This window comes from Centroberyx gerrardi, chromosome 16 (genome assembly GCF_048128805.1).
Source record: "Centroberyx gerrardi isolate f3 chromosome 16, fCenGer3.hap1.cur.20231027, whole genome shotgun sequence".
Lineage (NCBI taxonomy): Eukaryota > Metazoa > Chordata > Actinopteri > Beryciformes > Berycidae > Centroberyx > Centroberyx gerrardi.
The window spans coordinates 425,986-448,293 of NC_136012.1; the positions used below are offsets into that span (position 1 = coordinate 425,986).

At 41.5% G+C, this 22,308-nt stretch overlaps 1 protein-coding gene across 1 annotated transcript; it reads right to left on the minus strand.

Annotated features, from left to right (window-relative positions):
* Positions 1 to 1,724: 1,724 nt before the first annotated feature.
* LOC144542436 (uncharacterized) lies at positions 1,725 to 21,329 on the minus strand. Its single transcript, XM_078289247.1, has 6 exons — positions 21,216 to 21,329; positions 18,943 to 19,052; positions 13,359 to 13,399; positions 7,493 to 7,538; positions 2,598 to 2,883; positions 1,725 to 1,821 (listed from the first exon to the last, which is right to left on the minus strand). The coding sequence occupies exons 2-6, from the start codon at positions 19,031 to 19,033 to the stop codon at positions 1,725 to 1,727; spliced, it is 561 nt and encodes a 186-aa protein (XP_078145373.1). The 5' UTR covers positions 19,034 to 19,052; positions 21,216 to 21,329.
* Between the last annotated feature and the right edge of the window lie 979 nt (positions 21,330 to 22,308).

Sequence of the window (22,308 nt, forward strand, 5' to 3'; positions counted from 1 at the left end):
CTCTGTTGTGGAAATGAGTGCTTCTGGTGTAGGGGTGTGTGGTACCAGTGGAGCCAGCAGGTCACTGGAGGAAACCAGCGCCTGAAACAGCAGTTCTACTGAGGACTGGTCCTGTTGGCAAAACCCTAACAGAGGGAGGGCTGAGGGATGGTGGGGGCTGCTGGAAGGGGATATAATTGTTTGCAGTAGTTTAGAACTTTGTAGACTGGTCTGGACTGGATTAACGCCTTTTAAACTGGTTTGGCCTGGAATACGCTCTCCTAGGTTGGGTTGGACTGAATTCAAACATTCTATGCTGGTCTGGGCTGGACCAGTCTGGGGTACACAGGTTTGGCACTGGCTGGAGGGGTTAATCCTGGTTTGGCTCTCTGTTCTGTACTGGTCAGAACTGGGCTGGGATAAAACAGGATGGTGGTTTTCCAAGATAGGTCTGTCAAAATTAGGATCTGGGATGTGAATAGAGGGAATTGTATGGAGAGGAGGATGCAGAGGGGGATGGGAGGATGGATGGAGAGGGGAGTGAGGAGGAAGAGGGAAGAGAGGACAGTGAATAGGGTAGGTGTGCTGCAGTTGCGCCCAAGTCCATTCAGGTCTATAAACTCTCAGTGTGGAGGTCCCACAGTTTAGCTGGTCCTCCTGGGTGAGGGGGACCTCAGGATATGGGTGGGCCTCACGACTGGAGCGAGCTTCACGAACAAGGTAGACCTCATTACGGTGGTAGCTCTGCTCAGAGGCCCAGTGGTGTAGCTGCTTTGCTGCCATCTCCCCATGATGGATTGCTAAAATCCTCATCAGCTCTTTCACTGGGAAGGTAGCAGGGTGATGCCCCCTGTTGTTAGGACGAGAAGGCAGCCAGAAACAATCTGCCTGCTGCAATACGACAGTCCTCAACTGGGTAGCACTGTGCTGTGCTCTCTGCTCCTCTACTGCTTGGTTATACAGTTCAGTACCAACTAAAATATCCTCCAGTACTCCTCTTGGCACAGATTCTAATTGGGTTTGGGCCAGGCCAGACAGAATGGCATACACACAACGCTCCATCAAAGCCAGTGCCTGTAGACCCAGTAAGTCCAGAGTCCGCCTAATTTCCAACAGCAAGCTGGTCTGCTGGGCCAGAATGGGTCTCAGATAGCAGTCAGATCGGGCCTTGGAGGACAGACAGGACCAGTGGTTCAGATGGACCCGGAGCTCCTGACTCAGTGGACCGAGACCTACTCTGAACGAAGACCAACCGGCTTGGGTCTGTAAAGGAGAGGAGAAAAATAATAAAATACATTTCATTTTAAACTTTTAATAACAGTGTTAATTTTTTATTTTATCTTAATTTCAAGACTCATGATTGTCCTCCAACATTACACAGTAGACCTAGATATTCAGTCAACACCATTACGATAGTGACACAAATAGTTTCACAGCCATTCAGTCAAGGGAGACAGCTTGTTGGGCATAGATGAATTTCTACAATTTTATAGTTAAAACTGTCATCTTCATTACAGAAAATGTGCCATTTTAACACTTATTCCTGAAAAGCTGCCAACACGTTGTCACCATGTCTTAAAATTGTTCACGAAATCTTAGACTATATGTTAGTCTTACCTGGTTCTGCGTCAGGTCCCGTTTTCTTAGTTTTCCTTCCAGAAGTCTGTTCAATCTGGATACAAAGGTTGCTGCCGAGCGGGCCCTTCTGGTGTACTCATGTATGAGCAGCAACAGGGATCGCTGTTCTAGGAGCCTACAAAGAGCTCCGTAATGCCCCTGCAGGCTGGAGGAGGAAGGCTGGAGGAGGACAGCACCATCCGGTGATAAGCCTTTAACACATACCTGCTAGGAGAAAGCAAAAGGACAGGGCTCACACCCACTTAAACTTCATTTGCCAGAGTTTTATTGTTACTGCAATAACTGTTACTGCCACGTAGGGTAAAATGAACAATACATTGTATGTTGTGCAATAGGTACAGGTTCACGTTCAAATCAAAAGACAAAGTTAGGCATCAAATATTAGTTTCATTGTCATGTAAATAAAGACACATTAAGCCTTTTTTTAAAAACAAGATTACAATTATCAGGACTAGTATTGCTTCCGCTGTTGGTAATTTCAATAATCAACCTTGTAAAAGGCAAGCATGAGGACAATTTACTAGTATTTCTCTTACAGAACCTTTTAACATTGTACAGTACATCTTCCACCTGCTTTCTTGACCCTGTCCCTACTACATTTTTAAGAGTTTTCAATAGTGTCTCATACTCTTCTCTCAAAATCATTAATACATCACATGAGACTGGGTTTTTTCTAGACTGGGCCTACTAGGCAACTGATGTGTTTCTTGGGTGGGCGCAGACATATCTTTTTTTCAACCATGTGTCCAGTTTTGATAAAGTTATGTTTTCTGGCTTATGTGTTTACCGTGCAGGTTGTGCAATGCTAGAGACTTTTCACGAATGTCAGCTGTTAATTAGTGCACTGACATTGTCTGTTTTTTTCCGGGTACATTTGGGTCATTTTCAACAAGTGACTTCATTGTGACAATAACGCCCTCTCTTTCTTTTGTCCTTAGATTTCGGTTCTTGTCTTTTTCTTTCCACCTGTTGTCACCCACCTTCCGTCCAATCCCAAGCCCCTGGAACTCACCTGGGGAGACCTCGTGTGCACTTCCCCAACCAGCTGCCACTGGGGTGCCACACCCAGCATGCCTTGCTGCAAGCGCAGGAGACGTGCAGAGGAACGAGACACCAGGTTATGAGCGGCAACAAAGCTCCCCTCGTCCTCTTTTTCCTCTTGACTGCGGCCGCGGAGCAGCCACTTCAGACTGGGGTTAAATGTGGTTCTGAGTAAAGCTTCAGCCCGCTGCAGGGACCGGGAGATGGATCTCTGAGACCAGGAACCTGGAGAGGCAGACACCCATATTTAGCAAAGGGTGAACGTTTTCAGCACAGTGGAGACACTGACAGACAACTTTAGAACCATGAACCTGGAGGTAGACAGGCAAGGGAAGTACAAATAAATGAAAGACAAAGTCAATGAATAGCTTAGTTTTTTCAAAGTCTGGGTTGCGACCCTATCATGGGTCGCGGGAGATTTTGAAAGGGTCACCAATAAAAAATAACCAACTGTTGTCAACTATAGTCTTACTCACTTAGCCATTGATACCAAGCACGTGTCTCATCTCATTCAGAAGCACTTGGGTGCGCTCATTGACAGTTTCTCACATTATTTCCCAGAGGAGAGACGCCTTGAGTTGACGGAGAAATGATGGATTAAAATACATTTTGAATTCACAGAGCCGGAGACTCTGGTGGAGCTCAATCTGACTCCCTCCGAGGAGGGTGAAGTACTGCAGCTAATCAGCAACAGCAGTTTGAGGTCAAGACACGCATCAATGCCACTATCCGCATTCTGGCTCAGTGTCAGAGTCAGCTAAGCCTTTTAATAGGAATAAGTAGCATTTGTTTAATTTTTTTTATTTTTTTTTATAGAAGGGTAAGAAGATAGGTTAGTTCTAGAGGGGTCCAGGTGTAACCTGAAGAGATGTGTCTTTAGTCTTCGCCAAAAGATGGGCAGTGATTCGGCCATTCTGACAGAAGGGGGGAGCTCGTTCCACCATTGTGGCACCAGGGATAAGAAGAGTCGTGACCGGAATGAGCGACTTCTGAGCCCACGTAGCAATGGAGGGGCAAGGCGACCTGCAAGGGTGGAGGAGCAGAGGGAACGAGGCGGGGTTTGAAACCTGACCATAGACTGCAGATAGGGAGGGACAGTCTGATGTACTGCTCTGTAGGCAAGTACCAGTGTCTTGAATTTGATGCTTGCAGAGATGGGAAGCCAGTGAAGCGACTGGAAGAGGGGAGTGACATAAGAGAATTTTGGTTGGTTGAACAACCAACCGACGGGCTGCAGCATTCTGAATGCGCTGTAAAGGTCCGATGGCAGAGGCAGGTAGCCCGGCCAGAAGAACGTTGCAGTAGTCCAGGTGGGAGATGACAAGTGCCTGGACCAGGAGTTGTGCCGCTTCCCTTGTAAGAACAAGCAAATTTTGTGGATGTTGTAGAGGGAGAACCTACAGGAGCGGGTTGTCGCTGCAATGTAGAGAGCAGGACAGCTGGTTGTCCAGGATCACCCCTAGGTTCTTGGCAGTCTGAGAGGGTAACACAGTGGTGTTGTCAATGGTGATGGAGAGGTCTGTGAGAGGGCAATCTTTCCCAGGGAGAAAGAGTAGCTCTATTTTGACTTATAAGTGTGAAGTGAGGTTTTCTGTGCTTACAAAGATTAAAACAAAGTACAGAAATACACTGAACTCTGCGACTGATATGCGTGTGCCTCTGTCATCCTGCCGACCTAACTGGGCTGTCGTAATGAAAAAAAAGCCCATATCTCACATTAAAATGCAGATGATCAGACTGTAATGCTGTCGCTGTGAGACTTAAGTGACCAAGGCACTGTTAATGTTAGAAGTAAGCAGACAGTTTCAGGCAGTGTTGTCATGCAAACTGTAATTCAAAACGTTGACCTGTAAAGCAAAATTGATCGATAATTGGCATTGTATTTGTGTCGATGAAATATTTTCCTTAGGCAGAAACTACAGGAGGCATCTGTGTTCAGGTTCTTTTTATTTGTTATGTTTTGCACTTTAAAAGTTCTAAATAAATTAAAGTGTTGCTTTTAAAATAAGATATTCTTCAGTCTACAGTAAAATACATTTTCAACATCAGCATTTGTAAAAGTTGCTTCATATATTGCACCACAATATTAGGCTACTGTCATAAAAATTCTGTATTAAGTTATGTAACGTTTTGGAAATTAATTGCAAAATATGTGTGGGGAACCCTGTATAGGCACTTCTTGTGACAATAAAATTGCATTTGCACTTGAATAATATTTGTGTCATCCCCTTACTGAGCATTTAGGAAAAATGGGTCGCCTGAAAAAAAGTTTGAAAACCACTGGTTTAAACAGTAACTAAACCCCACCCAAATCTGTGGTGAAGCCTGACACCTAAGGTGAAAATTAGGGTACTGAACTGGCCATCTGCTATTGGCAGGTCCTGGCCAGGTGATGTCACCTTCTATAGAGTACAAGAGGTGGTGACATCACTGAGCAGTTGAAAATGACAGTAGGTGGGTGGAGGGAAGGGAGGAATTGGTCAGAAAATTAGTTCTGAAAGCTAGAAATCTCAGCACCTGGTCAAATAATCGATGAGTATTTGGTAGTGACCAACAACCTTATCAAAGCCCTGCAATTTTGGTTGGAGACATGGAGACATCGGGTGTGTATATGTTATGGTGAATGTGCGAAAATAATAAATGTATAAATTTACCAGTAAACATGTATATTTACCAACTCCAATGTATATGTGACACACAAAGGTCAGATACTTGTGAAACTCATCAACATGAGTTGATGACCACATAGGTCAACTTCTGCACTTCACAAGTCATGGCTCATTTCGTGAAATAGGTGCCACGTCCCAAAATTGATTGGCCTGTGGCAGCCAAACAATTTGGAGTAAAAGCAATCTTTTGATATCTTTTAGTCCAGTGCATGTCCAGAAATGCTGCATGCCAGAAAATGGGATCACAAGGAGGAGTTAGCAAAAATACTGTAGGTTTCACAATTCTGCTTTGTGAAATACCCCCCTGGTCTGTGCATCGCCAAATTACAAAAATGATGTTATGTGCACATTAGAGATCAATTTAGATCAATTTCTATACATTGACCAACTTTGTATTTTGTGGCGGTAGCCACAGATGAGCCTATGTATGGGAAACACTGCATCTCACAGCCAAAGACACCCTCTAGAAGCCATCTGAAGAAGCGGTGATGACTTACTGACTGACCGACTGCCTGCCTGCCTGCCTGTCTGACCTGAACATGGCTTGTGATGCCCTCAGCTGCGTGTGGGAAGCTCCATCATTTTAATTAATGATAATATATTGTTTACATGTTTTGTAGGCTGTGCAGGATACAAAAGCAGCGAGTAAAATGGGGAGCGTCTTTATAGAGATCCCTTGCACTAAATATAGGCAGGATAATCTCAATTGCCACATGAAGAGCGAGCATAACACCTTTGAGGCACTTCCCCCCCGCCGCTAACAACTTTTCTAGGGGAAACCCTGATAAATGTATTTATTATAGAGCCCCCATCTGGCCAATCAGGGTAATTCTCATATCATGAGTATTGAACATAGACTGTAAAAAAAGATGGACGTAGTGAGTGAAGCCAAAAGTTGAGGTTCACGAGCGCCGCCATGTTGTCATTTTTTGGAGCCAGAGCAGCCAGAGAGCGAAGCCGGGGGTTTCCCCCAGCGCCGCCTGCTATTGGTCCGTGATCGGCGTCCTGCGCGACCACTGGACAGGCGACCTGTCAATCACTTGGAAAACTACCCCGTTTTATAACCGTTATATCCTGTTAATGACGCAATTATTTTGAAAATCGCCATACGGACACATATTAGAAGAAGTAAAATTAGCTACTGAGACCATAATCTCTTGTTGAAAAAATGTATTGTCTTTATATTTTGAGTGAGAAGTTGGGCTGTGGTCCCATTGACTTGAATGGAGTTGGGCGGGATTTAGAGTCTTTTTGGAGCCAACCCTAGCGGACATTAGAGGAACTGCAGCTTTCAGCCACTTCCTTATTGGCTTCAAAATTCACCTGTGGTTTTGGCCACTTGGTACTGAAGGGAGATTTCAAACCTATACACCTAGTTTAACTGTCCTGGGCCAGTGGTTCTCAACCTAGTCCTCAAGGACTGGGCAACTTTTAACTCCAACTCTATTCTTGCACACCTGATTCAATTGAGGGCTACACATTCTCATGACACCTTAATTGAATCAGCTGTGCAAGAGTAACTAAAAGTTGCAGGAAAGGGGGTCCTTGGGCAGTGGGTTAAGAAATACTGCCCTAGGCATTACAACAAGCCTGCTCAAATTTGATTGGCCGATGGCAGCCATGCAATCATTGCACTGTGACAAACTCGCTGTTCTGCTCCATACACTTACATGTGTTTTAATCAAACATAAAGCATTTTCGAGAAGATTTTGTGAGATTTTATAAAGATTTGTTCAATCTAAAAACTGTATCAATCATAACAATACCAAATTGGGCAAATACTGTCATAACATGAGGATGGCTACCATCTTTCATGGAATCAACGTGAAAGATCCCAGCCACTTTACAAAGATCCCTGCTGGGAACAAATTAAGTGATGAATTAATACTGACAAACTTATGTTCTGGTCATCATGTTCATGAATGCCTCAACTATGACAGTGTTATGTTTGTCAATGCTAAAAACTGACCTCTATGAAAGCATAACATTGGAATAGAAAGACTGTTAATTTTGCCGCAATGACAATGCCAGACCAGCTATGCTTTGACACCACCTAACCTATGCGATGTTGGCTAAAAATGGGGGGGGGGGGGGGGGGGTCATTATAATGAAGGCAATATGGTGATCTGGTGCTCTAAAAAAAAAAAGAAACGTATGCATCATACCGTTTGATGCAAGATCTTCAGTCTCCGTGCAGGCACTGGGTCTCTTCTGAAACAGAAAAAGTGACAGTTCCAATAATATTACTGGCCATTAATTTACTTATTAAGGATGCTGTACATAGGACATTTTCTTTAATATATTGCTGTGAAAATAGTGATCTGCCTCATGCTTTTATTTGGTCTCATTTGAGGGTTTGTGCCTGCCAGATGATAGACTGGAAAGTTAATAAAAGACTCAAGGGAGGAAAATAATTAAACATGCCATAAAACACAGAAAACTGGGAGGACAGAAATGGCACAAATATCACAATTTTACAGTGAGGTAGTACATATTAGAAAACGTATAAAAAGACAATGTTTTTTTCTGGCATCAGCTTATCATTCACTACATTTTTGATAATGGCATTCCTCTCTGCAACCATAGCTACCTCAGCTTTTGGAGTAAGTACAGTTCCCTTGCTAACTGGTTAATATGGTAATGTAGGAATGTTGCTGCACTCCCATAACAAACCAGCACTGGCCCTGAGAGAGGGAGGTGTGGGGCCAACTGAGAACCATCCCCTAATAGTTTTCAAAATCAAAACCACCATGCTAAGAATCATGATTCAATTTGACTTGGTATTTCAATCGCAAGCATTGACAATCCTATGTTTGCCGGTGGACCTATTAAATTAGATTGTTGTTTTGTGGTGTTTCCTTCCTTTAAAAGGGGGATGGAACCCTAAGCTTTTAAGTTTATGCTTTAATAATCTTAAATGCATTGGTGGCTGGTGCCATTCTCTCCAGATGTATTGCCATTCCTGTCATCTCTTGTCCAGCTGCCGGTTTTCACTATTGACAGGGTGATTCCATGAGCTCATGTTTCGCTCACTGTTGCCATATGCAGTTGCTAGTGTTCAGGATTCAGTGATTGAGCAGAGGGAAATCACTCATCAGTTTGATTAATATCAAAAAGTTTTCTGGTCTTTAATAACAAGAAGGGAAATGCATTGCATCATATTCGTCTAAAAGGCTCCCTGTACCTCACATATCTACTGTTTTTGAAATCCAGCGATTATGCTACTAGATCGCAGGACTGGTTTGTTTGTTTGGTTTCTGCCACTATGCTTATAAATGGAACAGACTGCAAAGCTCTTTGACTTTAAACCTGCAATAAGCGATCTCAGACCCTGTAACCAATCCTGAAATTAACGTGTGCTACGTGGAGATTTCGATGAGACATAATGATATAAACAAATAGCCACACACGCGGGCCATCTGTTTTGTTGTTTTCACCTCTTTTCTAAAGCTTGTTTTCAAATTTGGCCTCAGTCGTAGCTTTTCCATTTTTTAAAACTAGCTCGTCTCCTCCCTCCTTGTTTGAAAGCGGCGCTCTACCCCTCCCAGTGTCGGCTTCACGAGGGGGCACCAGGGGGTAGTGCCCCCCCACTTCATTCACTGTGCCCCCTCACTTGTATAAAAGCATGTCAATGTTTTCTCCCATCAGTGTAAGTCTAGCGATGACTGAAATCCATTGTAAATGACTGAAAATCTGAAATCCATTGTAAAGCTTTAGCTTTTACAACGCTGTGACCTAATGCTTTACGTTTTTACGTCGTCGTTTTAAGTTGTTCAAGTTCAGCACCTCCAGTCGCAGACTAGAGCTCTTCTAATGGTAATGTATTTTCTACTTAAGTGAACTTTTATGTAAGCCTGTGTAGGCCTAAATAACATTGTTATCGTGTGCATACTGGCCACTGACTGCCGTAATTATTTGGTATATGCAAATCCATGAAAATCCATGCCTCTGGGAGAGTGTTCTTTTTATTTAACATTCAGTCTGCAAATACGAACACAGTGAGATTATTTGGATATTTTGTCTGTGTTGTCAATTTGCTGTGACCTCGTTATGTGTTACCTTATGTGTGTTTTGAGTAAAACATTTTGGTCAATGTAAAACGTGCGTGTCCTTGCATTTATTTACACCTAAGTGATTTCTCCTTGTGTTTTTAGTCAGAGTATTAGGAAAGCGACGAGAATGCACTATTTTTGTGATTTTTTCTTAAAATTTTCTCCTGGGGAGCATACCACCGAATGGTTTCACTTTCACTCAGGGTGTGATTTGTTAAAAAAAAACAGGGGGGGATATTTTTGGAATGTATTTTTGCCGGGTGATATTTTACACAAGGAGGCGTGAAAATGAAAAATACAAGTGCAAACCCCTATCATACACATATTATTGTTCCCCAACGAATTCTATCCATATATGTCCATATATATCATATATGACCATATACGTATGTCATATATGAGCCACACAGACAGAGAGAGAGAGATTCTGAGTAGGAGAATGCCGTGTATGCATGCTTGCATACCTCCACGCAAGCATGCATACACTCATGCATGCTTGTGTCAGCTCCCGGTGAGTATAGCTATGTGGCAAAGAGAAGGATAATATAAAAGAGGGAATTTGTGCGACATTTTATTTTGAGCCTTAAATGTAATACATGCGTGCGTTAACATCCCTTTTCTACAAGCCTGATTTCTATTCTAGTGGAGTAAATAGGTTTACATATTGTCACCATATCGTACAGTAATGTGGGAATAGGAATAACGCACATCAGATAATAAATCAGACCTACTGGTGTGATCAATCGGGCCATTATGGCTCAAAATATACAGCGGTGCCGGTGCGTAATGGCTGTGCGTAATACAGTGGCTGCTTTGGTTTGAATCTACAGTTTTATGCGTCTGGCCCGCAGGTGATACCAGCTGTGTGCCAGTCAGCACGTGTTTGTGGACAGCAGTGATGCTGACGAAAGGAAGAAAGATTTCTCACATACCGTTCTTTTAGCAAAACAATTAGTGTTGATGACGGACCTCCTTTTCTTTTTACACTTGGTTGCCCTTCTTTTATCCACAGCTCTGCAAATTTATGAGCTGGAAAGAACGCACCTTCTATAATCCAATGCGTTATAATCTAATGCGTTTTTTTTTGGAAGTTGTTTGCGCCATGTACTGTCATATTGGAGAAATACATGTATTTCATTTACTGACAGAATAAAACATGCCAGAGAGTGGGGGAAAGCGTGTCCCCACCTGCGATTGCATTTCATTGCGCAATCTAACTGTCGGGCATAGGAAATGCATTTATTTAATTCAGTCTGACCAGAAGCAGGGATAAAACGTATCCCCACCGGCGATAAAAATGAATGACCAGAGGGGGGGATATCAAAAGCAGAGGGAGGGACTACGTTGCCACTTGCCAGTAATTTGGTGCCCCCCCCGCTATAAGCCTCTTGCCCCCTCTGGATATTTGTTCTAGCGCCGACACTGACCCCTCTCATCCCTGAAAAAACATTCTGGTAATGGCAGAATCGATGAATGCAAGCGAGTAAACTTGTTAACCTCAAAAAATAAAAAAAAACATGTTAAACTCCTAACTCCCTCCTACTTCTTCGCTTGTCATTGTGGGACATGTAACCTTCAGCGGGAGAAAAATCTGGCAAAGCGAGGCTGGTAACGGTCGATATTTCTCTGTAGGTACATTTATTTTTGCACTTTATGCACGGTCTGTCCTTAAGGGCTTCCGTCGCCCAGTAGTTTTGCTGTGTGTTTACAAAATGTGTTGCAGTTTCTGTCACCCTCTAGTAGTCGGAAAATTGCTTAGTGTAGTTTTAAAGCAGGGTGCCCAAACTGTGCCCAAAATGTGAAGACATTTGATTTGGCCCGCCAGAGGGGGGTCAGAAATATGAGATAATTTAGAATAGATAAAAACTTGTGTATAAACACAACGGTATATTATTCGAATGGAAAAAATATGTGATTCATAAATTTTGTTACATTATAAATATGTAGCCTTAGGGCCAGTTCACATGGCGCGTCTTTTGCGCGCTCAAATCCATTATTTTCAATGGGGGTGTGCGGCAGACACGCGCAAACGTGAGGGCGATGCGGTCGCGATGCCTTTTTTCCGACCGCAACCATGGCGCACTGAGATAAAAATATATCAACTTTTTGGAACGTCACAAGCGCACCGCATGCCACACAGCCTGAAAGCCTGAAATAAGCCTTGAATCGCTCACCATCCAAACGAAGGTCCAGGATCTACCGGTGATATTTTCCATACTCTTGTATTTTTGCGGGCTTGGAGAGACGGATGCATTCATGGCAAGATCTTTTTCTGCTCCATATGTAGATCAAGAAGTAAAGCTACTACGACAGTTTTACTGCGATGGTAATCCATTATTTCAGATAACTACTAACAGAGTTTGTGTGAAGTTGTTGTCTTTGGTTGCTTGGCAATGCCAGGCGCACCCGTAGCGCAACCGTCCAAGCGCACTTGATAAAAGGATGCAGCGCGCCTAGCGTTTTACAAGCGTTTTAGAGCGCTGCATGTGAATCAGCCCTAATTGTTTTCAGTTTAAAAAAAAATTGAAATATTGATTTAACAGAAAACCCTTGTTAAAATGTTGAATAAACACGAGAACTTGTTTGGGAGATTGGGAGAACTGTTATATAGAGGTCATTGAGAAAAGAATATTGATAACAATTATATGAAAGTTTGCATTTCAAAATGATCATAACATGCTTATATATTTTGGCCCGCGGCTCACTGGTGAGATTACATTTTGGCTCACAGAGCCAAAAACTTTGGGCACCCCTGCTTTAAAGCAATTATTTTAAAGCAATGACATCTCACATTTTCTATGATGTTTGTAAATGCTTTTTATAATCTATGTCCCTGTATGTTGCTGACTGTTGAACTGCTTTGTATTGTGTATTTTCTTTGTCATTTTTATTAAAGTTTTTTTTCTGCCATCTCTCTTGAAAAAGAGATCTGGATCTCAATTAGACTGCCTGAAAGTGCTAATGTGAGATTCTTGTTTTTTTTATATATTTTTTTTATTTTGTCTCCATCTTTGGTGGTAAGCGGTCATTGCTGTGGTGTTTTTTTGTTTTATTTTGTCTCCATCTTTGGTGCTATGCAGTCATTGCCATGTTGTTTTTTTACTTTGGCTCCATCTTTAGTGCGAAGCGCTGTGGTGGTTTTGCATTGCACTTCACAGAGATCACTTGTCAATCAAACAGTGTGACCAGTACTGTGACGTCTTTTGAGTTGAATTTTCTGTTGATGAAGTTTGACTTTGTGTAAGTGGTGCTCTGTTCAGCCATAGCGGCTATTGCTGCTCATGCCAACTACCCAGTTTTTCTATTAGTCTCAAACAATTGGAAAAGCAAAACAAATCACTTCCTGGCCGAGGGATTTCTCCGAGGAAAGACCTACCCGTCCCAACTGTAAAAGCTTTCATGAATTGGCTATAGGCTGAATCACTATTGTGTTTTATCAATCAGCAATACAGAGTAGCAAAACAGACATATATTTATATAAACACGTTGTGGATTATTACTTTCTGATATCTGATATTTAAGACAGGTTTGTAGGCACTCACCTTAGTTTAAGGGGACAATCCACACTAAACACTTTAACACTGTTAAAAACAGCTATTGGTGATCTACCTTGCATTCCTGGGCCCATTTTGTTGTTTGGTGGTGTAGTTTTCTCATTCTTGCAAATAACCAAATGTAGATAACGTGACGTTAAGATATTTCCAGTGCAGCTAAAGTGATAGCTATAAAATTTTCAGTGATCACAATGGTAAAAATCAGATTTTGGCTTCTCAGAATCAAAGAGCAAGGGCTTCTTTCTTTTTTTTGTTCATTTTTGGGCATTTTTTATTAGATCATGGTACCAGCAAGGGATTGCTCTTATTTTGAAAATATTTTTAGCATTTTTAGTGTGGCGGCCCACCACACTAGCAAGTTTTAATGAGCCTGGTCATATGGTTTATAAACTACATTTGTCATTTGGACTGAAGAAACAACTAACCTGCTCGTCATCTGAAGGCAGAGACTCTGAATTCTCCCAGTCTGAAAGAGAAAGACAAACAGAGTAAGTGGGTAATAAACAGTAGTAAACAGTCAATCATTCAATATGAGACAGCACCTACAGCTAACTGCCAATATAAAAAAAACACCAATGTGAGACCATCACCACTGGATGAACATGATCACGCAGAATGGCTTTGTATTCATTGGCATTTACACACCGACCAACATCTGACGCCCTATGTCAGACGCCAAACAAAATCGACCCAGGGAATTTAAAAATAATGTGATTGCCCTGAGAAGCCCAAAAAGAGGAGTCTGCCATTTTTTACTGTATATACAGATATGATATACAGCTGCCAAGTTTACAACTACCGCCCCCCGCGATCCTACAAAATCGCTAAATAACATAAATGAACATGGAAAATGACATTTTTGTTGGTTTAGCCTTGAGGAACCTTGATTAACAGGAACGGGGGTATGGGCAGTCATTAGGTCGCTAGATGTACACTAGATAACATTATATGGGCCAGACAGATGTGTAATGGCACACATATATGGAACCTCATATGTGAAGAAATTTCAGACAGTATTCAAAATCTGACACTCAATTCATGTTCAATTTAATTTTGTGTATTTTTGACTTGTAAATTTTGTGTGTAATATTTTTCTTTATGTTTCAGTGTTCTGTTATTATTTACAATAGTGTTATGGGGTATTATACCCCATAAAGACCATTTAATTGTCAAAACCATGCTACTGGAAATACAATTTGCAATTACCTTAGTGTTTAGTTTTTTTTTTTAGTTTAGTTTAGTTTTTAGTTGTAGTTAGTTTCAAGTTTTTTTTTTAATTCTGTCAAAATAAGTAAGTTAAACCTAAGGTAGGCAATCTATTTTAGAACCATTTTGGTTATATTTGTTGAAATTCTCTTTACATCCCGACAGCTATCAATACATCAAATGCTCTGTAAGGCCTTTCCTGTTCCAGGAAATCATCTTTCCTAGGGCGCCGAAAGCCACCAGTGGCTTCATCGAAGTGCATCCTACCCCTCATATCAAGTAGGGCCTACCACAAGTTATGCCGTTCCCAACATACAATCACCATTATGACCAAAAGTCTGAATGGTACATATGATTCAGTTCCCAACAATGCATTTAGCCTACCATTGTGACCAAAAGTCAACTCCTGTTATTTAGGCCTACTGGTGAAAAATTAGGCTACATCAGTTTGATGGTTTCAATGTCATGGTCTCCAATATCTTCTGTGTGCGTAAAAACGCACAGCAGTGTTTTTGGTGTCTACTGGTGGTTTAGTGGTTTCTGTAATTGTGCACTGAACAGGTTGAATGGATTCTAATAGGTTTAATAGTAAATGTTATGAATCACACTACATGCTGTGCAGTTGTTATTTTATATCTTATTGAAAACCAGAAGACTTCCATGCATTGGTATCGAATTGTGTTTCTTTTCTTGGGCTGTCTTTTAAAGACATCTTTAGAGAGTTGCACCATTGGTATAGCCCTCTATAGAACTGAAATTTATTGGATTATTCAAGGAGAACTGGGATGAATCTTTTGAGTTTGCTTGAAGATGAACCCCCATCTAGCAGAGGACCTGAATAAGTTTCACTCTAGGTTTGAAAGGCCACAGCTTAACCTGATTGCCTCACCACCACCCAGAATCCACACCTACCAGCAGTCCAGCCAAATTGTCTCCAGCCTGCACACTCCCCACCCTGCTCTGACCCCTCACTCACCAAACAACCAACCCAAGTATCCCCCAGTCACCACCCTCCCACTGCTCCCGCACTGATAATCAAGGAACAAGATGTCAGGAAGCTCCTTGAACAACAGAAAGTGAGGAAAGCCCCTGCCCCAGACGGGGTCCCCCCACTTGCCTGAAGCACTGTGCGAATCAGCTAGCAAAGTCAAAGTCAAAGTACCAATACTCACAGAGGTTTTCAACCAGTCGCTGGACCTCTGCACTGTCCCTGCATGTTTCAAGATGTCCACCATCATCCCTGTCCTGAAAAAACCCAACAGGCCTTAATGACTACAGGCCTGTCGCCTTGACCTCTGTAGTCATGAAGACCTTCGAGAGACTTGTACAAGCGCACTTAAAAGCCACTACAGACAAACTACTGGACCCCCTGCAGTTTGCCTACAGAGCAAACAGATCTGTAGATGAGGCCATCAACATGGGCCTGCACTTCCTGCTGCACCATCTTGACTCTCCAGGGACATATGCCAGGGTCCTGTTTGTGGATTTTAGCGCCGCCTTCAACACAATCGTCCCAGAGCTTCTCCACTCCAAGCTTTCCAAACTGTCCATGTCTGAACCCATCTATAGATGGATTACCAGCTTCCTCACAGACAGGCCACAAAGGTCAGGTTGGAAAAATACAAATGACTGCACCTCCAGTGATCCCTCTGTAAAGCTCCTGAAGTTCGCTGATGACACGACAGTGATTGGCCTCATCCACAACAACAGTGAGTCAGCATACAGACAGGAGATTGAACAGTTGACATCATGGTGCAGTCAAAACAACCTGGAGCTAAATGCCCCAAAGACTGTAGAGATGATAGTGGACTTTAGGAAAAGCCCCCCTCCCCCTCCCCAAACATCATCCAGAGCTCACCAGTCTCCATAACGGACTACTTTAAGTTCCTGGGAACCACAATCTCCCAAGAACTGAAATGGGAGGAACACATCAACACGGTCACAAAAAAGGCACAGCAGAGGATGTTTTTCCTCAGGCAACTGAGGGAATTCAACCTGCCAATGACAATGATGGTCCAGTTTTATACCTCCATCATCGAGCCTACCCTCTCCTCCTCAATAACTGTCTGGTATGGGTCGGCCAATGCCCAAGATAAGGCCAGACTGCAACGGGTCATCAGAGCAGCAGAGAGGATCACTGGCTGTGACCTGTCCACCCTTCAGGACCTCTATACTTCTAGGTCAAGAAGAAGGGCGGAAAGGATTATCAGCGACCCTTCCCACCCAGCCCATTACATCTTCCAGGCGCTCCCCTCTGGAAGGAGGTTCAAAACTCGAACCACCCACCACAAGAACAGCTACTTCCCCCATGCAATAAAGCTCCTAAATGGTTAATCACTACTACACTGCACCTTCCCCCCACCCCGCCCCCATCACTACCACACACCACAACCACTCACTGTTATCTATTTATTTAATATTAATATAATATTCAAACAGTGCAATTACTTACAGTGAATTACTTACAGTGCAATAATATATTCTGTATTTGTTTCTGATTGCATCTTTCTTCTACTGTTTCTATTTCTTTTTGGGTTGCTTATATACTGTATATATATACTGTTTCTCTTTTTTACATACTGTTTTTATTGCTTTGTACTGTGTTTTATTCTTTCTGTCTTTAACAAGTACATAAGCAACCACTAAGCTAAATTCCTTGTATGTGCAAAAAATTATTCTGATTCTGACCAAATTGCTTTCATGGAGGACTGGGTTGGCATGACCACATAGTTTTCATCACGAGCAAAAGATATTTGTTTCCTACACAAAATTACAAAAGAAATGTTGTGATCCATTGAACAAACACAAGATACCAGTAAAAAGATCACTCAGAGAAATATGTTTTGATGTGGCTAAGAATTACAAAGAAAAGTTAAATGTCACTGGCATCCCTAGAAACAAGCTGTGTCCAACATGCTGTATTAATCCTAATAAAATGTCCACAAGTGACCACCTGTTGTACTCTATAGAAGGTGACATCACCTGGCACCAAAGATCGCCCAATAGCAGATGGCAATTTCAGTAGTATGCTTTTTACTATTAGATATCAGGCGCAGGGTTTTAGTTACTATTTAAGCTATACTTTTACTACTAAGGGAATGTTGTTTGGAAAGTCTAGAGCAACCATGAACCTTTGTCTATGAACCTGGCTTAGCCACACAGAAAGAGTCTATTTTACATCTGCGAGGAGAGGCATGACAACCCTGCGGAGGAGCAAGTCCCCTCAGCTAGGGGATAAACTACTAGAGAACAATTACTTTAAATGCAGAAAAGTAGATTTATCCGCATAGACCACCGAAACGCTAGACCGGCAGCGGCATGCTTTGTTAACACAGAAATAATAACAAAGAAGTTGTAGTGTTTACATTCTCTGAAACTCATGTTCTAGGATATTTCTCACCACAAATTCGGTGACATCTGGTAATCTTTATAATTGTGAGATATGGTGTCCTACAAATTAACATATTTGTGAACCTCCTCAGCTAGTCTCTCTTCAATCAACTCCATTGTCTTTGCTATCGGCGAACATCAACTGGATACAGGAAGGAGCAAATACAAAGCGGGCCAATCACTGATCACTATCTTGACTGGTTTTTCCCTTTTGAACTTAGAAGAGAAGAGGGCGGGGTTTGTGTGGAATGGCATCTTTTTAATTGAAAACACAGACTCTCCCCTGTGAACTACAGATCAGTCTTTTCCATCAAAACCATCAAAATTCAGCTTGAAAGGCAGATTTCTTTATATCCATTAACTGAAATAATAACAAAAGCTGCAAGTGCCAGATGAAACAAATTTCTGCCTAAAACTCCATCCTGTCCTCCTCCATCATTAGCCAGGATGGCTGGGCTGGTCAGCCACTACAGGAAGTAAACAAAACGGAGCAAAAAAACACAAGCACAGATCCTATACAGATGCACGGCGCCCTCTAGAGGCCTATTAAACTGTTGATGGCAGAGCTATTACTTGCCTGACCTGAAAATGCCTCTTCATGCTGCCGTGGGAAAACAAGCACAGATCTTGTACAGGTCCACTAACTTCACTTCAATACCGAGAAAAGAATTTATGGTTTAGGACGATGTGTAAAAATGAAAATCGAGATTCACTTTCCCATGGGGAAAAAAATCAATACTGCGTCAATTGCGTTAAATGTTTTTTAATGCGTTAAACATTTCAAATGTATCCCAATTTTCTCAGCCCTACTAATTTGGCATTAGTGAGGCAAATATTTCACTTTTTTCTCTCCCAGCAGGTCTGCTAATACACTTTGCGAGGGGGAGTTGGTCTGAGTAGGAGTGGATTCAGAATCCCTGTCCTCTGAGTGTCTGTTCAATACAGTAGTGCTGTGTCTCATGTAGCATACATTAAGTTAAGGGTGGAGATTTTTTTTCCTATTTATAATTGACTCCTTCTTAAGCCCTGCCCAGTTTTATCCAAAAACAGAATACAAATAATTTGGTTGGTTCAACAAATATAGATTCAAATACAAATAGTAGCATCTCCACACACCTATTTTCCACTGTGGTCCGAACTAAAGAAAACCAACTGTTGGTGTGAGTCGCACCCTTATACATAACACTAAGTATGGTGTTAACTGCTTAATTATCTTAGGGACAAGACTTGTTGAAGCACCTGCTTTCAATATAGTTTGTCTCCCTCAATTACTCAAATGTTTCCTTCATTTTGGTAGTTACTTATATAGTGTGTGTGTTTGTATGTGTTTGTGTGTGTGTGTGTGTGTGTGTGTGTGTGTGTGTGTGTGTGTGTGTGTGTGTTTGTGTTTGTGTGTGAGTGTGTTTAATTTACCTGCAGCTGGACCAAGCCTTGAGTATCCTTCAGTTACCATGGCAGCAGGATCTTCCTGTGTCTCTGCGTTGCTATGGTAACTCTGGTCCATGCCAGAAAATGCACCTCAGCTGCAGACAGACAACATCTGCTCAAATCAGGGTTCCACACTTTTTAAGGAGATGTTCTAGGATGTTCTTCATAAAAACAACAAATGTGTAATGTAGGAGCATTGATCCAGTTCTGCTGCTGACTATATGTAAATATGGCAGAGGATGAAAATGGGCGCATCTAGTAGCACCAGTTAATTTTTGGGATGGACTGATGGACAGAAAGACCGACAGACAGTGTTTTCCCTACATTCATTCAACAAGATTTTTACCACCGCTCCTGTGGGATTTCACAATGTGATGAAATGTCATTTGCACAAGCAGAGTTGTTTTCAACCTATCCCGTGCATAAGCAAGGCTGTGCGCAGTCTGTGGTGGTGATACACACATCTAGGCATGGAACCAAAGTGCCTGAACACCGCGCCGCTTGGCTGTACAGTTCAAAAAAGTAGGCTACATGTTTTTCTGAGTGGAGGGTAAAACTAGAGTGCAACACGGAGGGTGGACTGCACCAACAAGGATTCACTTTTAAACTGGATTAAATCATAGTTTAGCAGTAATTCTGTCTGTACCAAGCTTTAAACCTAGTTCAAAACTAAGCAGATTTAAATTTAAACCTTCCTTTAGGCTAAATCTCAGTTTAGTTTTTACTTGAAACCTATATTTAATTTAATCCTGTTGCTCCAAAACATTAAACTCTAACTTAAACTTTGATCAGGGCTTAACTTTAAACTGTTGAGCTAGTTTAACTGTCAAAATAGCAGCATTTTTTGAGGTGGCTGCAGTAATTGATTTTTATGATGATTACACATTTTTAAGACAATACTGGTTGGGCAAGGAGTCCATTATGGAGCTGAACAGGAAGGTTGGACCAGCTATCAAGAACTAAAGTGACAGAAATGCCGCCGTTCCTTCAATGCTTCAACTCCTGGTGGCCCTGAAGTTTTATGCCACTGGAAGCTTCCAGATGGTGGATGGGGACCTGTTCTGGTTGCATAACTCAGCTGTGTTACAAATTGTCAGTAGAGTGTCTAGGGCAATAGCAAGCCTGAAGAGCCAGTACATCCGCTTTGCACCAACAGGGAAAACAGAATGAGAGAGAATGGGGAACTCTTTGACAACTGGAGAAGCTACTGTTCAATCAATGTGCAAATAGATTGAGATGACAAATCTGAAATAACCAACATTGTTAACTGCTTAATTATGATTTAATCCAATTTAAAAATGAATCCTTGTTGGTGCAATCCACTCTTAGATTTGCTAATTTGTAAGCAAAGGGCTAAAGATAAGTAATAGCCTCTGGAATATTCATAGTTTTACTTTCAAGCTTCTTATGACTGTCACATTTTCAAATGGTAGATATCCCTTTTGAATTAAAGTGGTATTTTGTTGCCTGGCAACAAAATGATCTGGCTAGTAAATATTAAGTCAAAGCCAGGTGGATGATAGGTCTATTGGTATTGACAGAACCAGCTATGCTGTTAGACATATAACACAATAGTTACCAATATTTGTCAGCACTTATGTTTAAATAAGTAAAATTATGTTTTTATGTTTTTATTGTGTATTGTATTTATGTTTACCTTTAGTTTTTTATGTAAAGCAATTATAAAACGTTGTGATATGTTGATAAATACAGTGTATTGTCATTATTACTATTATCATCATTATTATTGTTGTTGTGTTTGAGCAGATTAAGCTCAAATCATTATGTCATCCCAGGCAAATTTACAAGCTTGAGGTAGAAAATTTGTCAAAATAGTGTTTCCCCTAAACATCCCAATTTCGTTGTGCTGTACAACCAGATACTAAAATAAATACAAGAAAAAGTGTCCACTGTTTTATTTTGGTTTGGTACAGACAGAAAACTCCTCTCATCCACTCGCCACAGTGATTATTGATTCAATTTACCATCCACTCTCACTGTCTTACCAGTAAAATCGATTTCAGGGTAAAACGGAACCTAAAAATGGAGATTACTTGGGAAAGTGAACGGTAGAGTAACGTTAGTCAAACCTCCAGTGGCTAGTGACATTTCCTTCTCTGATTTATGGCATCTCATCTGCTGCCAGCAAACCAAGACGACGTTCTGCCTGCCCCTAAAGCGAACAAGCGGGCGAAACTAGCTAACGATATTATTAAATAACAAACGCTATTAACTATCTTGCGATATTACATTCTTACCTGAAATCACAATAGTGTCCAAAGAAGGCCCATCGCTGGTGCATCCTGGCGACCCAACTCAGATCAGATGGTTACCACTTGGCTCTATTATTGAATGAGAAGCTGGTAGCTTTGCAGCTAACTAGCACTGCAAGTGTTTATGCATCTCAGCAGAAGAGCCAGAAAATCTTAGCATTAACAACTTCGCTTAACGTTACCCTAGTTAAGGCTTAACTAATTTACCTACTGAGTTAGCAAGCTAAACACACAAAGCTGTTATTTTTCATTTGTGTTCATAGTTCATATTACAAGCTTCTTCACTAAAATTATCGTCACTAGTACCATAATATTAGCTAATTCTTTTCAAAGCAGTGCATGTTAATCCCGTACTAGTCACGGAGGAAGTGTGGTTTAAAATAGCTTCAGCTAGCGAACGCTAACCACTCAGGATAACATAACCTCCTTGCTCAGGACGTAACGGTAGCAGCACGGAGTTTGCAGCGAATCGGGATAAGCGTCCTTGGTTGTTATGGGAAAAGGGGTGGAGCTATGGCAGCTTCTTTGACTTCTCAACCACAGCAGTAGCATGAATAGAGTCGAGTTGTAAAATTGTCACTATGGCCTAAGAATAATGAGAATACTTTCAGCTTATGAGTAGTATAAGAAACGTGTTGTGTTGTACTCTTTCACCAAGTTTAAGTAGTTTCTTCCATTCATGAACACAAAAATGAATTCAATCCCTCTGAACAGTGGTTTTCAGTTTGAGGGTTGAGAGGTATTTCACAATTCCTTACGCAAGATGATACATGGAATGTTAAAGAAAGCATAAATTTCTTAAATACCAATGTGTGATGTTTGTAATATGATAACTCCCCCTTTCTTGTGAAATTATGAATATTAGTTGCCGCTATGCTTCCTCCAACCATTAAACATTAAAACAGCCTGAAAATATCAGCATTTGGTATTATTTGGTATATATATTCATATTCTGTTACATCGCCACATGGCCATCTTGGTAGGAAAATAACAGGTGATCATAATCAAATCACAGCCACAGCCAATTATATGGTGAAGCGCCATATTGGTAGGGAATTCATGTGACATCATGGATTAA

Excerpts from the sequence above, each read along its gene's own strand:
- LOC144542436 (XM_078289247.1), bottom strand. The coding sequence starts at position 19,033 with ATGGACCAGAGTTACCATAGCAACGCAGAGACACAGGAAGATCCTGCT. Across the intron at positions 13,400-18,942 it reads AAGGCTTGGTCCAGCTGCAG|ACTGGGAGAATTCAGAGTCT; the intron begins GTAAATTAAACA and ends TTTCTCTTTCAG. Across the intron at positions 1,822-2,597 it reads GGCTTGGGATTGGACGGAAG|GTATGTGTTAAAGGCTTATC; the intron begins GTGGGTGACAAC and ends TTCTCCTAGCAG.